Source organism: Camelus dromedarius, chromosome 4 (genome assembly GCF_036321535.1).
Source record: "Camelus dromedarius isolate mCamDro1 chromosome 4, mCamDro1.pat, whole genome shotgun sequence".
NCBI lineage: Eukaryota > Metazoa > Chordata > Mammalia > Artiodactyla > Camelidae > Camelus > Camelus dromedarius.
Genome location: NC_087439.1, coordinates 92,751,453 through 92,767,079, shown reverse-complemented (window position 1 = coordinate 92,767,079; position 15,627 = coordinate 92,751,453). Strand labels below are relative to the sequence as shown.

The 15,627-nt window shown below is 45.8% G+C and overlaps 2 protein-coding genes across 3 annotated transcripts in view; both read right to left on the bottom strand.

The window, feature by feature from the left end:
- The window catches only part of MROH2A (maestro heat like repeat family member 2A), a 50,562-nt gene extending 42,041 nt beyond the window's left edge, over window positions 1–8,521 (bottom strand). The window contains exons 1-4 of the mRNA XM_031452446.2: window positions 8,507–8,521; window positions 1,989–2,049; window positions 1,080–1,175; window positions 667–848 (exon numbers count right to left, since the gene is read on the bottom strand). Coding sequence (XP_031308306.2) covers window positions 667–848; window positions 1,080–1,175; window positions 1,989–2,049; window positions 8,507–8,521 — 354 coding nt within the window. The remainder of the gene's footprint in view (window positions 1–666; window positions 849–1,079; window positions 1,176–1,988; window positions 2,050–8,506) is intronic.
- LOC105105244 (UDP-glucuronosyltransferase 1A1) overlaps window positions 6,292–15,627 on the bottom strand; it is a 93,043-nt gene continuing 83,707 nt past the window's right edge. The window contains exons 2-5 of one of the 2 annotated variants that reach the window (XM_010999021.3): window positions 10,632–10,763; window positions 9,852–9,939; window positions 9,344–9,563; window positions 6,292–7,172 (exon numbers count right to left, since the gene is read on the bottom strand). In XM_010999021.3, coding sequence (XP_010997323.1) covers window positions 6,875–7,172; window positions 9,344–9,563; window positions 9,852–9,939; window positions 10,632–10,763 — 738 coding nt within the window. In that variant the 3' untranslated portion in view covers window positions 6,292–6,874. Of the gene's footprint in view, window positions 7,173–9,339; window positions 9,564–9,851; window positions 9,940–10,631; window positions 10,764–15,627 lie in introns of those variants that run through there. The other variant, XM_031452447.2, reaches the window with a different exon arrangement.

The following is a 15,627-nucleotide window of genomic DNA, read 5'->3' as shown; positions in this document are numbered from 1 at the left end:
CAAACTTATGGCTGGTGTCTGAAGCTGGGACAAGGGGAGTAGTGTCTTATGCAACTGAGCCCTTAACCTGTGGAATCTGACACTATTTCTGGGTCGACAGTGTCAGAATTGGGTTAAATTGTAGGACACCCAGCTAATACCAGGGAATTGCTTGGTGGTGTTAGGGGCAAAAAAGCCAACACATCGGAATTGGGCTCAGAATGATTAATACTCCATAGGGCAGATTCACCCACCACCCTTGAACTGACCAAGACTTTGACATTGACTCCTCCATCTCCAACGCCTCCCCCTTCCCTCCACCCATCAGGCTCATTCAACTGGCCCTGCCAGTGTGGACTGCAAATCTGTTCTCTCTTCACTGTTTTCAGTCCGGCACACTCAGCAAGGTAAGTGGCAAATGGTCAGTGGTCAGGGTCCTCCACAGACTCAGCACTCTCTTGCAAGTCCAAGAGGACGCACCCTATTTTGCTTCCTAGATGGCTCTCATCAGCATTTTAAATGACCTGGTTGAGGAGTGAGTACCTCCCAGTCTTGCCCACCTCTGGACCCCAGCACCTAGCCCCATGCCTACAACGGTCAGAAAACTTCTGCGGAGCAGTGGACAGATGTGCAAACAGCCACAGGAGGCCGGGCTCAGAGGAGGAGCTGAGGGTGAAGCGGCCCTACCTCCGGCACCTGCAGGCAGCGGGCAAGCACGTTCACCACCACAGAGGGCTCGGTGGTGGCCTTCTCCGCGATGATAACCGAGGCCAGTGTCTTGCGCATGTCAGGACCTGCCCCAGCAGCATCCGTCTTTGCCGACTCACCGTCCATGATGCTGAGGAGGTTTGTGATTTGTTGGAAGGTACCTGAGACAAAGGTGATGCAGGTGTGATGCTGAGATGAGCATTACAGGGGGTGTTCCTACACCCCAGTCTCCCTGACACCTGCCAGCTGCAGCTCCCCCTGCGGCACGGTCAGACAGGGACCTTCCTGTCCCCTGAACAGATGAAGAAACTGAGACCTTGGCTGGGACTTGCCCTCAAGGAGTTAGTGGCCAAAATGAGGCAGGAGTACAGGGATGGGCGTGACTTTCTTACCATTGTCTTCTGGTGCCAGAGGTTCCAGGTCCTCTGTTGCCTCTGGCAGGTCCTCATTTGAGTCTATTGCTGCTTCCGCCATCTCTCCCTCAAGCTCTTCTGAGATAATAAGATTTGTAAAATACTCGGTGTGTCGACACACCCTAAGACGACCCCCAGTGAGTCCCACCCTGCGTAACCCACTTCCCTGGAGTGTGGGAGGAACCCATGACTTGGTTAGACCCACATTTTAGCCAATAGAATACGGCAAAGGGGATGAGAACCCACTCCCATGATCATAGTACGTCATCTTAGCAGACTGGAGAGAGCGACTGCCCTGCTGGCCATGAGAATGGAACAGCCCTGATGTAACTGCCTATGGAGGGGCCCTGTGGCCAGGAACCGAGGGCCTCAGTCCTACAGCCACAAGGAACTGGATTCTGCCAACAACCACATGAGCTTGAAAATGGACAGAGCTCCAGGAAGGGCAGCGCCAGGCCAACATCTTGAGTGCAGCCTGTGAGACCCTGAGCAAAGGACCCCGCTAAGCCATGCCCAGAATCCAATCATGCAAACTGAGATTATAAACAAGTGCTCTAAGCCACTAAGTGGAGGTGATTTGTCACACAGCAATAGATGACCGAACTTCGTTAAGACTTAGGGCCCTTCCTCCCCCTCGTCTAGACACTGAAAACTAATGATTAACTGGAAATCTGCTCCAGCAGCCCTCACGGCTCCTTGCAAGGGGCTCTCCTGACACCAGCAGCTTCTTAAGTGCTGACAACACCAACACAGGTGTCCACATGAGCACCCAGATCCTTTTCCCTCCTGTCCCAATTTCTCAAACTCCATCCCAGGGCCTTCCACCATCCTGTGCTCCCTTCCTCCTGGGAATCCTTTAAGGAGCTAGTCTAGGACCCAACTACTGACCTTCACTCAGAGTTCTCTCCTGGACGGAATAAAAATACACTACAAGAAAAAGCTCCGCTCTCTGCTTGACATACATCAATGGTCATGTGGATGGTGGCAGGGTGGGCTGATGAAGAAGTGACAGCTTTGGGCTCCTCAGTCGCAGCTCTGGTGGGAAGTGGGTCCCCTGGCAGGGTTGGAGGTTTTCACTAGAATCATCACCGTTGGGCCCCAGACCCTTGGAACTCTGAGATCCAACTGCCTCCCTGAGCTCAATGAACCCAGGGCTTTGAGGAGTGGGTCCTGCGATAAAAACCCCACATTAAGTGATCACTCAACATTTCTGTCACCCATGTGTAGTGGGGTATGTTTGCAGAAGAGAAATGGGAAGGGCGATTCACAGCCAAGTCCCCTGGGGATGTGATTAGGAGCCCAGGGTGGGGAGGTGTGATCAGGGCAACTGGAGGGGTCAGGGATGACAGAGGGGTCCTGAGAAGAGGACTTCCCTTACCCAAGGCCTGGAAGGCTTGCAGGATGGGGCCGGGTGGCCCACTGGCAGAAAGTGTAGACGATAAAGAATTTCAAAGACAGGAAGGCAGCGACTCTGTTTCCCTGAACCGAAAGTGGGGCCCAAAGAATTTCCTTGTCACTTGTAGCTGTGAGAGACAGTCCAGATCAACAGTTTGAGCAATAAAATCATGAATCTCTATGCATTACAGGGCAACAGAGTAAGACCCAGAGTCCCCCAGGTCCAGGACTGCTTAACTAAAATTCCCACTCAGTGTCTGTCCACTGCCAAGAGGCAACCCCTCAGCCTCTGCTTGGACACCTCTCATACCAGGGAGCTCATGACCCTCAGTAGCCCATTCCTACTTCACTGAACCTGAGGGGGCAGAAACCCAGATTCCTCTACATAGTGCCCAGCACTTCTTCCCCACAAAATCCATGCGTCACTCCTCAGTCTGCCCTCTGGAGACATGTTGATCATGATGGAACAGATACCAGAAGACAGTTATTACATGCCCTCTCTTTCAAAGTCCCCTCTGCTCCACCTCCTCCAACTCCCCTGTGGGCCTTCTTTTCTCCTTCAACGACTACTCGAGTGACATGGTTGCAGCTCCTTCCCCCAGACCCTGACTGCATGCCTGCCACACACAGCTAAGCATGGCTCTCCATGTTATGGCGGATATAAAGGTGGGTAGGACACACTTTTGTCCTCTGAGGGTCTAAAGACCCCATACATGAAAGATCATGGACTTAGGGTCAGGAAGTGAATGTGCTAGTTAGTCATTGCTGTGTAACAAACTACCCCAAAACTTAGTGACTGAAAACAACAGTTTATTATTATTGCTCACAAGTCTATGGGGTCAGCTGTGTAGTTCTGTTGATCTGGGCTATGTCCCTCAAGTACAACTGGAGTCATTCATGAATCTGTGGTCAGCTGATGGGTTAGATGAGGGTTGGATGGTCTAGAATGGCCTCACACTCATGTTTGCCAGTTGTCTAGCTATTGGCTGAAGAGACTAGGGTGATCAGGACACGTGTCTCTCATCATGCAGCAGGGTGGCCCAGGGTGTTCTCATAGCATCTGGGAAGGTTTCCAGGAGAGCGAGCAGACACATGAAGGCCTCTCAGGGCCTAGACTTGAACTGTACCAATCACCTTGCCACATTCTATCAGCCAAGGCAGGTCACAAGGAGGTCTGGACTTGAGGGGTGGGGAAACATTCTCCACCTCTCGACAGGAAGAGCTGCAAAGTCATATTGTGAAAGGTGTGGCCAGCAGGAGGGGTGGAGAAAGGGGCCTTATATTTATTACACACTAGGTGAGTGGGCAAGCTGTGGCAAAAAGGGAGAAGCCCCTGAACACATGATCTAGAGAGGACAGAAGAGGACGAGATCAATCAATTCATAAACTCAGCCACGCTTAAGGTCTGTCACTCAGTGGAGTTTCCCACCTCTGCTTTATGGGAACTGAGCTGAAAATAAGAAAACGCAGTATTTCTATAAACCTGAGAGCCTAAATGCATGAAAGGGCCAAGGAAAGCATGGATGCACGCAGTGCACACCTTTGGAGGAATCTCCCCAGGTCACAAGGCTCCCCCTTCCCTGACCCACAGAGTCACAGTTACAGTCTCCCAATGGCCATGTTTTCCCTCGATAATCCCTCCCCCACCACTCCTGATTGGGCCAGTAGTAGTCACCTGATCCAGCCGGACCACTCAGATTCTTTCTCCCAGGAATTCGAAACTCTGGGTAGGGGAGAATCCGATCAGTCCCCTGTGGACTCTCAGGACTGAGGGTTCTGGGGACTGAGGAGCAGAGAGGGCCAGGACTGGTAAAGCTGGCATCCAGAGTGCACAGGGGTGGGAGGCGGCAAGAGGCTCCACCCAGCCCAGCCCCTCTGGAGGCTTGGCCATGAGCCTAGCATCCTTAGGAATCCATCTCCTCACAAAAAAGATCCCTTTTTTGTTTACGATATCCCAGTTGGGGTCTCTTACCTGTAAACAAGAGGGCCTAAGGACTAGAAACACAAAGGTGCAAAGGAGCATGAACTAGTGGGGAGGTTAGAACAGCTCAGGCTCCCTGAGAGAGATGAGGGGGAGGCGGGGGGAGGGGCAGGAGCAGCAAGGAGCTGTGGGCAGTGAGGCCGGAGATTGTCCCTGAGTGGACCAGGACGGGCCTTGAAGGAGGGAGGACATAGTCCATGAGTCACCACCGGGCGCAGCAGTGTGGGGAGGGAACTGGTGTGAACAGCTTGTGTTCCAGAAGCTGCCTGGGGAAGGAATAAATGGGGCTGGAGTCAGGAGAAAGCCTCAGCTCCAATTTGAAGCCTACACATTTTTTTTTATTTGGGGGGGGGAATAATTTATTTTATTCATCTATTTAATGGAGGTACTGGGGATTGAACCCAGGACTTCATGCATGCTAGGCACGCACTCTACCACTGAGCTGTATCTACCTCCTGCAGCTTACACGTTTAAAACTTCTACCTGTAACACAAAGCAGAAAAAGAAAGAAACCAACAAAGGTGTGGACAAAATTAAAGGCAAAAACAAGTGGGAGAAAAACCGCATATGTCAGAAAGGTGTTCTCAGTACTGCAGTGAGCACTCTTACCAAATCCTCAGGGTAATACACCCCACAGGAAGACAGACAAGGAGAGTCTCCAAAAAAGAAATATAAATGGCTCGTGAGCTTGAAAAAAACTCAACCTTTAATAATAATGAACTTAAAATCCCACTTTTGCCAATCAGACTGATGCGCTTTTTTCCCAAGATACTCCTTTATACTGAAGAGGGTGTGGGAACCTGGCTCTCTCAGTGCTGACTGAACAGCTCTGGACTCAGTTTGGGAATATCTCAGACATTTTGCCCAGGAGAGCCTCGCATCAGTGCCCCACACAGACCCCTGTGTTCTATCTCTAGTGCGCAGGGCCGGACCTCCAGCACTGCACCTCCATCTGTCTCCTGTGGGCTCTCTCTGGATTTTAAATCCCCTTGCCTGCCCTTGTGGCCAACCGGAAGTGCGGGGAAATTGACACCACCTGGGACAAGCGCTCAGCTCCCTAAGGGCCTTGCCTCTCAGGTGGGATAAGTCTGGTGTATTTTCTGCACTGGCTCCCAGAGCCAACCAGCAGGACTCGGCTCCTGTCACCCCCAGAGAGCCGCCCCCTTGGTGGTCATCACTCCCCACTTTCCTTCAGGGTTTCCTTTACTTCCCAAAGGTCTACTCCTTGTCCAATCAGGAGTGGTGAGGGAGGGATTGTAGAGGGAAAACATGGCCACCAGGAGCCCATTACTGTGACTCCATGGGTCAGGGAAGGGGGAGCCTTGAATCCTCACCTTAAGGGAACCAAAACTGAGACAACCATTGATTTCTTGTAAGGCACTTCCCACAGAAATTGTCAGGCATGTGCAAAGACTTAGCTACTAGGATATTCAGTGAGGTCTTTTTTATAAAAGAAAAGTAAATCCACCCGGAAGTGGGGGTTAAATCAATCCTGGTATATTCATGCACTAGAATACTCCTTGGCCACTAAAAACAAATGAAGTGTTATACAAAGACCTGGAAAGGGCATTCACAATAGACTGAAGTGAAGAAAGAATGTTAGAAAACACTGGATATATTCGTCAGTATACGTATTTGCCAAAAGAGTAACTGTGCTTACTTCAAGAGAACATGATTAATGGTGATTGTAATTTCCTTGTGTGTACGTGACACCTCCATATTTTTCAAATTTTCTGTCAGAAGCATGCATTACTTTTGGAATAAGAACATGTAGTTTAATGACAAACACAACATCCATAAAAAGAACACCTAAAATATAATTTATATGAATTTATTAATATGTTTTTAGTTATGGGAAACATCAGAGAAAATATACTTGCCAGACACCGTACTTTGGGCTTTGATCAAATTCAGATTCATTTGGCACAAGCAATGATTATCTGCTCAGACACATCACCCATCAGTTTCACACCTTATTCTTTCCCCTTCAAACTCAGAAATCATACACCGTTCTTGAAGAGTCAGTAACAGCCATCTAGAGAAGCCAGAAGATGAGGTTATAACTGTCACCCGAGGAGCGGGCAGCCGTGGCTCTCAAATAGGCCCCATTTCTGAGTAGGAAAGTATTGCAGATTGAAGAACCCATCCAGCCTCCTTAGCAAGTCATCATTTGAAAGATGACAATGTAGTGCAGATTAAAGATATTGGAGAGGGCAGAAAAAATATTCACATATCTCTGCCTGTGTGTGTGACCAGCCATTAGATCATTTTTTATTTTTTAAAAAACATTCTGGGATGTCACCTTATGGCAAAGTATTTCTTTAAAAAGTAGAACATGAATTTAACTTGCCTCTATCTGTTTGCAAATTTGCAACCTATTTCATTTCCCACCCACTTCTCAGTGTGCCTTGGATTTGTGAGTTTTCTTAGCTCGCCCCTTTTTCCCGAAGCATTTCCTGTAGGCAAAGACACAGCTCTTAAAGGCGATGAAGACAACTGTCAGTACGACGGCCAGGAGGAAGCCAATCACATCCAAAGAGTGGTATTGGTACCACGTAAGGTCGTGGGCTGCAGGGCGCAGGTGCGGCGCCCCCTTGTGCCTCATCACAAACTCCACCCAGAACACAGCCAAGTCCAGAGGCTCCACGGGGCGGTCCTTGTGAAGACTGGAGAGGCGCATGATGTTTTCCTTATAGCTAAACACAGAAGACAGTTGTGTGAATGCCTGGAACACCAACAGGAGTGAACCGTCCCCCTTTATGCTTGCTTCTAGTTAGGAACACTACCAGATTTTCCAGACTTGGCAGAGCTTCTATTACAACCAGAAAACATACACACACACACACACACACACACACACACACACACACACACACAATATTCTTTATCTCTAAAAGAAAGAAAAAGAAAATTGGAAGCCGAAATTATAATTTTTAATTATTTGAAACTTGCTACCTACTTTTCTTCTTTTCTTTTTAGGGAATTAGATCAGAATGTCTTTTGGTAACAAGATAAAGAAATAAAGGAAAAGGTCACGTTGGAAATTGTTAATGATTTCCCATTCAATGAGATTGTAAACAATCACCTCTAGCCAAAGTAAAACACATTTTTAAGGGCCATCTCTAAGACAGTGGCATACTTTCAATTCAATTGTTGAAACATCAAGCCATCCAGGTACTAAATTTTGCATGAGGCAGTGTCTATGCAGCCTGTTAAAGCAAAATGGATTCCTGTTCATTTTGGACAGTGTTGATAGCTGAGTCAGAACATCCAAATCCAAAATGGGTTAGACACTTCAGCCCTTAGTATGAATGCACTAGAAGAAGAAAGACAAGGAGGAGAAAGAGAAGGAAAAGGAGGAGGAGGAGGAGAAGGAAAGGGAAAGAGAAGAGAGAAGAAAGTGAAAAGCAAGACACTTATTCAGGAGCAGGTATGATCATTGCTGTCTTTAAACATGTCCATCATTTTATTAGATACATTATTATAATGTATTGTTAATATTTGGCCATAAATCCTATTAAACATCTTCATTTTATATAAACCTTCTCTTAAACAAGGTAGATTTTCCTAGACTTTCATTCATTCATTGAATATTTATTGAACATCTGTTATGGCCTGGTTACATAATCTGATGTTGGAAATTTTTCCATTTCTCTTTATTTTATGTAGGTACAGTCTCAGCTTACAGTGTTGGGGACATGGAGATTCATAATCAGATAGAGATGGCTCAGAAGTGAATAGATGAAGTTAGTTAATAATGTAAGCTGATTGATTAGTGTTTTTTAAATAGTAATGTACCAGAGAAGTTCTACCAAGTCATTTTTGAGTTATAAGTAGTTGTCCCTCCCACTGAATAAAAGATCAAAATCACACCACTAATGGGAGCCTCACGACCTGACACTGACAAGCTGGGAGGCCAGAGGCTGATTGGAATGATGGGTAAGAGCCACACCAATCACTCTGGGCAGGTTGTTACCAACACTGAGGGCGCTCTACCCCGGGGTGATGGAGGCAACTCTTTTCTATGCACTGGCATCACACACATGTGAGCAGCATGATGTTGCCCCCATTTTCCCATGTCCAGACTTGGTGTGTCTCCCTGTGTAGTGTCTCCTCCCATCTGAACACACTCCAGTCTTTTCACTTCTGTCCTCCTGATGGATGTCTCTTTCAGAATGAAGCAACAAGGGGTGAAGGTTTTCACAGACACATCCACATCCACACCCAGGTACATGCACACACACACACATAACTGATTACAGGGTGAAGTTCACTCCTGGCCGTCACTTCTTCCCATAGGGTTTTGATCAACTTATTACTAGTAGCTGTTGACAGCAGTACAATGAATTTCATGCAGAGATAATTTTATCTGATGGCTTTTGCCCTTTGAATCATTTCAGAGCCACATCTGAGCAAACTTACCTTAGCTTTTATTATAAGCCTTTGTCTGTGATATCGCATGAGAGAGACACACACACGCGCGCACACGCACACACACACACACACACACACACACACACATATATTTATAAGCCCCCATGGACAAAATCTCTCACAGGTTTCAGTGGTAAGCAAAGCCATACCTCTAAGCACCTGGTTTATTTTTATCTTACGGACATTGTGCTTCTTGTAATGAAATACATCTTTCTCTGCAAGAACTCATCTATTATGTTGGCATTGTTTTTTATAAATTGGAATTTTAAGTACACCAGGGGAAATAATATTTAAAATCATTTCTGTGATAAATTCTATTAAAAAAAAAGCATCTTACTTATAAATTCAATTTTAATTTGTTTTCACATTTGAATATTTATTGTAAAGCGATGGCCAAAATACAAGTAATATTCCTTGATACCTTGTCTCTTACCTTTTGTCATTGATGACAGTTTTCAGGGCCTTTTCTAAATCTTCAGAGGTCATTTCCAGGACGTTCAAGGTCACTCCAGCTCCCCGGGTCTCCATGCGCTTTGCGTTGTCCATCTGGTCACCAAACAAGGGCAGCATCACCATCGGGACACCGTTGCATATTCCTTCATAGACACCGTGAGAGCCGGAATGTGTGATAAAGGCACGAGTCTTGGGGTGACCTGAGAAGCAAAACAGGGAGGGATGCCAGCAGTCAGGTCACTGAGCTTCATAATCTGGCATCATCTAGGTTCTGAAAGCACTCTGAGGACCCTATGCCATCCACAGGTGGCCCTTGCAGAAACACGCAGGAGAAAACGTGGGTCGAGATGCCCCAGTAAAAAGCAAAGTGGGATACACTGGCCATGATGTTTTCCAGCTGAACAATCCTTTAGAACGGCCGTGCCTAAGCCACTTTCTTCAGTTAACCCTGATGTGACCTACACATCAATCGAATCCTCCTCACATACCAAGCAGATCATTTTGAGGCAGCCATTTGACAAGTTTCGTATTCTTTGCGAGATTCGGTGGTGGAGTCCCAGTGTACCGCCACAGGACCTTGCAGAAACAAAAGAACAGAGCTGAGGAACATGATAGGATTTTTAAAATAAGGCTGCTGCTGGAGTAACTAGAAACTAGTTACTAGAAATTAGAGTAACTAGAGTAACTAGTCTTCTGAATGAATATAATCTCGGCAAGGGTAGGAGGTGTGGTAACTAAGAAAGCTTTTGGGGACGGCTAACATTCGGTGCCTTGCTCCAGAGGCTTGATTCCATGGGTGTGTTCACTTTGTGAATTTGTGAAAATGCATCAAGCTGTACATTTATGACTTTTGCACCTTTTTGCACTTCAATGGAATATTTACTTAATAAAATGAGTGGGTGTAGAACTACAAAAGCAGAAATATAAGAAATGAACCCAGTGTCCTAACCCACAGCTTTTTGGAGAACTACTCTTATGCGGTCTGAAGAAATACTATCCTGGTCATTTTGTTTCTAAAATAAATTTGCCTTAATATACTTTTGAGTCACTTAGAGAGAAAGAGACTTCTTGGTGAAGTGGACCATGGCTCAGCAGAGCAGTTGAGAGTGAAATTGCAAACAAACAAACAAAAAAGAACTTGCATTAATGGTTGAGAAGTGGCAGGGAGACCCAAGGCTAAAGCGTAACTAGTGGAATTAATTTAGGTGCTGAAGTCTGGGGTCAGAGCTCTTGTGAAGGAAGAAAGAAATCGTATAGAATCTTCTTACTGTCTGAGGTATTTTGCCCAAAGCATCAGCAATTTCCATAGCTTTGTACTCCGGAATCTCTGAGACCATGGAGCCCAAAGAGAAAACCACGATTCCATGTTCTCCAGAAGCATTTATGTAGGTCTCAAAGTCCTAGGACCAGAAAAGAAATCTCCAGTTAGTTTTTTCTCATTTCTTTGGTGACTGCATACATTAAGGTCTGGATCAGATATCCTCCTCTTAAGAGTGTGATTAAAAGAGTGTGTGTGGTAGAGACACAAAATACCAGCCTGTGTGACACCACTCCTCCCTCCCCAGTACCCTTCCATCCCAAGGGAGGAAGGCGTCCTGCTTACGGAGGGGTCACTCTGGTTCTTCTTTCAGATGCAGAATCCAGGCAATGTGCCAAGTTTCCAAAAGAAAAGAGATCAGAGGTAAGACCAGATCCACTTCCCCTGGGCTTCAGGCAGCTGGGACAGTCTTGGAAGAAAGCAGGCTTTTGGGAGGGGGCTGACGGAGACAGCCAAATGCAATAGGGAAGCGGGGAGGAAAGATGAAGGGGCTTCGTGAAAAGAGGAGAGAGCCTTTCAGCAGATTCTGTGAAAGGAAACATTGGAGGAGAGGAAAGTTGTCCAAAAAGGATCTCAGAAAGCTTTCTACGGTCTCTACAGCTCCTGCACTGCCTCTCTAAGAAAATCTACAGTAAAGATCTGTATTACTTTTCAAAGCTTCTAGAATATTCTTTTTATGTTGGGAAAAAAAAAGGAATGGAGTCAAAGCACAAAGCTACAGAGAGTGTTAAAGATTAGACTCACGATTCAGGAAAAACCTCAAATAGCCAAAACATCCTTTAACAGCTCTTGCTTCCCTCCAGCTGATATCACAGTTCCCCGTGTGGCAGCCAACACACTTGGATGTTTAAAGATCATATTAACATCAACTCGGTGCTGAAATTTAACCAGTCAACCACGCATTTTTCCACCTTCCCTGGAGAAGAGTTTCTAAAGAGGGTAAGTCAACTTGCCTGCTTTAGCAAGAAGAACATACTGAAATATACTTCAATCTTTCTTTGCTGGTTCCATACTCTAAAAAGCAAATCCTTCCTCCCTAGGTATGAAAGATACAAAATGGGAGACAGAACCCCTTGCCAAGTGTGTCCCAGTGATCTGAGCCCCTTCTGTGGAGTTCAGAGACGGTCAAGGGTGTGTGAGTGTACCCTGACTACCAAAGCCACTCAGCGGGAAGGAGCAATAGGCAGTGTCTTCACCACGCAGCATGTGACCCTCACAGAGCACTCACGTCCTGTTCCAGAAGCGGACTCCTTACAGTGGTGTGTCCATTGCTCAGCTCTAAGGCTGCCCCCTTGTCCCAGGAGGTATCCATCAAAGACCACCCACGGGCAGTACAGCCTTGCCTATCCAAGGACAAAGCTCAAAATGAGGCAGTGGGGCTTTCTGAAGAACTTCTGGGCCAGATGACCCAAGGAATAAGGAATGAAGAACAGAGAGAGGGCTGCATGATCAGCCCTCTGCAGATGACACAAGCTTGCTCCCCTGCTGCGAGTAAGGCAGCACTGTTAGAAAACTGGGGGCTGAGTTGATTCAGTCCTTCCCTTAGCAAACCACACCGCATTGCCACTAAGTCGCCTTTTTTCATCAAGGAGTAACTTTTTAATTGAGTGAGTTTTGGTGGTTTTGAGCTGTAAACTGTGAGTGATTTTCCAGTTAACAACGAACCTCACCATTGCTCAAACATGAGCGATCTGTGGTTCCCTTGAATGAAGCAAGAAGATGGGATTTTAGAAAATGTCTGTGTGTATAGGGGTGAGAATCAGAGGTGGCAGGGATCCAACTAGTCAATACAGATTAGAGTTTACAACCTGGCAAAGGCCCATCCCTAAGGCAATAAGGAAGAGACTTACCGGTGGTTGTCAAACAGAAGCTCTGAAAGGATGGTTAAAATAATTCAATCAGGAACTGCAGTATTGAAATGGGAACGTACTGGTGGTTGTGTCAAGGGAAGAGAGTAAGGAAGCTTCTAGATTCAGTCCTGGACAACAGTCTTAGCTCAGCCTGATCTGTTGCCAACCTTCAGAGCCAAATGCAGAGTGCTCCAGGTTTCAGGAAACATACACACACTTGCATGATCACACATGCAGGCACTTAGAGGAAAGAGTACAGGGCATAAACAGGGCAATTTTCCCCCAACAGTCAGTTATTGATGATCTAATTAATTCCCTGAGAGTCTCCAAAGAATGCCAAGGGCATTAGTGTTGTGTGTTTTCCCAGAACTGAGTGGGGTTCCTGGGACTTCCAGTGTTAAAACCAAAACAGTCCTGGGAAAACCAGGATGCTAGTGACCCCGGATATGAGACAGGAGACTCCAAGGCAGGGTTCAGCACACACGATTTTCAGAGACCTCTCCCAAGTTTTGATTCTGAGTATGACCGATACAGCCCAAATACCAACGCGATGCCACCAGCTCGTCCGCCTCCGCCAGCCTCAGGCCCTCTTCAAGACCTCTGTCTCTCAGCAGCTGTGTCTCCACCTTTCCCACTGAGCTCATCTAACAGGTCAGGGAGGCCAGAATCATCCTCCCCACCGCCACGCTGCACTTTGGTTTGTGGTAAGAACATCGTGAGGATGGTTTTCCCAGAGTCCTTCTCCCTAGGTCTGCACCGCACTCCTCTTTGCTGGGGAGAGACAGCGCACCTCCAAGCCTTTAAGTTCTTCTCCTGAGTGAGGCTAAACAGCTAACCTAAATTTCCCAAAGCCCCCACTCCTTCATGAAACCCACTCTTACTTTAACCTTGTCCAGAAAGAGCCAAGTCTAATTTCCCTCCTTCACAGCCTCCCACACCCACTCAGCAACCAGCAGGAAGTGGTTAACACAAAAGGAGCCACAAGGCCATAAACACCCAGAGTTAATTAACAGCACTTGGCTGAAGTTTAAGTGGCATGAACGTTCACCTACAGATCACAGAAGGGCAAACAGCAGTGTGTTATCACGGTCAGTACAGATTCCAGGCCAGCTCTTAAGGGATTCGATAGTGGTGAGGTCCAGCCCCTACTTGGCAAAACTTCTCCTAAACCTTGCCCTGGCTTCACAGCCTCTGGAAGGGCCAAAGAGTGAAGCAACATAACTGAAATAAATCTCAGCCCCCCACCTCTTATCCCCTTCCCCCAAATGAGGCCACCTCTGAAGTGAAAATTCTTGCTCACTCCAAGGAGGCCTTTAGTACAAGTCCTGACTTTTGCTGAGAGTTTAGTATTTCTAGTTCCAGACTTTTATTTGATGTTCCCTTCCCAAATGCCTTCTGATCTGCCAGAAGCCTCATTAAACATTGTGTATGTTGGAAACATGTCACTTTACCACTATCCATTCAGGGCCACTTAACAAATATTGCAAGCTTCCCTGGTCACCACTCTTTCATCTCCTTGTTACCTTCAAGTCTGTTCTCACTGACCTTCAGTTTGTCTCTTTCCATCAGACCTAACATGGATGTCATCTCTCAATCTCTACATGTCCACAAAGATAGTCTCTCCCTCTTGGAATTCTTGAGTTCCATGCCTTTGCTCTCAGTACTGTTCTAGCACCTTTATTCTTTCAGGCATCCCAAGATATGCCCAGAACCAGGCTATGCTTTCTCTATGGACTCTCATTATCAAGTGAAGATTTTTACCTTTATTCTTGAAAAGTTCAGGATTTTCACCAAGAATATTGGGAACAAGATGGTCTCCACCAGAAAAATAAAATTCAAAAACACACATGCACTCCAATGTTCATAGCAGCACTATTTACAATAGCCAAGACATGGAAACAACCGAAATGTCCATCAACGATGACTGGATAAAGAAGATGTGTTATATTTATACAATGGAATACTACTCAGCCATAAAAAAGAATAAAATAATGCCATTTGCAGCAACATGGATAGACCTGGAGATCATCATTCTAAGTTAAGTGGGCTGGAAAGAGAAAGGAAAATGCCATATGATATCACTTATATGTGGAATCTAGGGGGGGGAATAGAACACAAATTAACTACTTATTATTTATAACTTAGATGGACCGTCATTTATGATTGGATTACCACATTCTGTTGATTCTTATTCTGTGGTTGGCTTCATTCCTTTGATAACTATGTAAGTTTGAAAAGCTAAAGCTCTAATCTTTTCTTAGAAATAATGAACAGTACATATGTGTAAACAAAAAAAAGTGCAGTATTTTATATATATATATATGTATTTATATGCAATGTTATGTATATGTGTAGTCAAACTGTAATAATTCTACCTAATAAAACTGAAAAGGGAAAAAAAAAAAAAAAGGTGGTCTCCACCAGCGGAAGGGACATGCTGAGTAGCCTTCTTTAATTAACAAAGGGGAAAAAAGATAATAGTAACATAACAAACCAGCAACAGTCAAGAAGAGGGAAGATGACAAAGCAAAATGAAAATAATCTGGAAGAGCTGTAAGAGTATGAAAATGAATACATGCATGTGCATGCACGACTGGGACACTGCGCTGCACACCAGAAACTGACATTGTAACTGACGGCGCTTCAATTGAAAAAAAAAAAAAAGAGTTGTAATCGAGTCTATCAGTTGTTAGGTGCAAGCAGGCAAAGTTCACCTATTAATGGAATCTGCCTGACCAGGTTAAATCATATCAACTCCATGTTGTTTAGTGAGAAAGCAGAAACTGGAAGCCATGGAGCACTAAAGAGGCACTAGGGAAATGTAAGCAAAAACAACGCAGGAATGGTGATATGAATCTCAAGAAAGTGGAATTTCAAATTAAAAGCATTTTAACTAGGACAAAGAGAGCTATTATCAGGTACAACTCACAAAGACATTCTCAAACCTAAGCTCGCTTGCACCAAACAGGGCAGCAGCCAACGCACAGTCATTGCAACTCACCACTTAGACAAATTTACAGGGGAGAAAATATGGTATCAAGAAACGCAGTTGATACAGTTCTGCAGCCTCTCCCATTAAACTTCCTAAATAAAGAA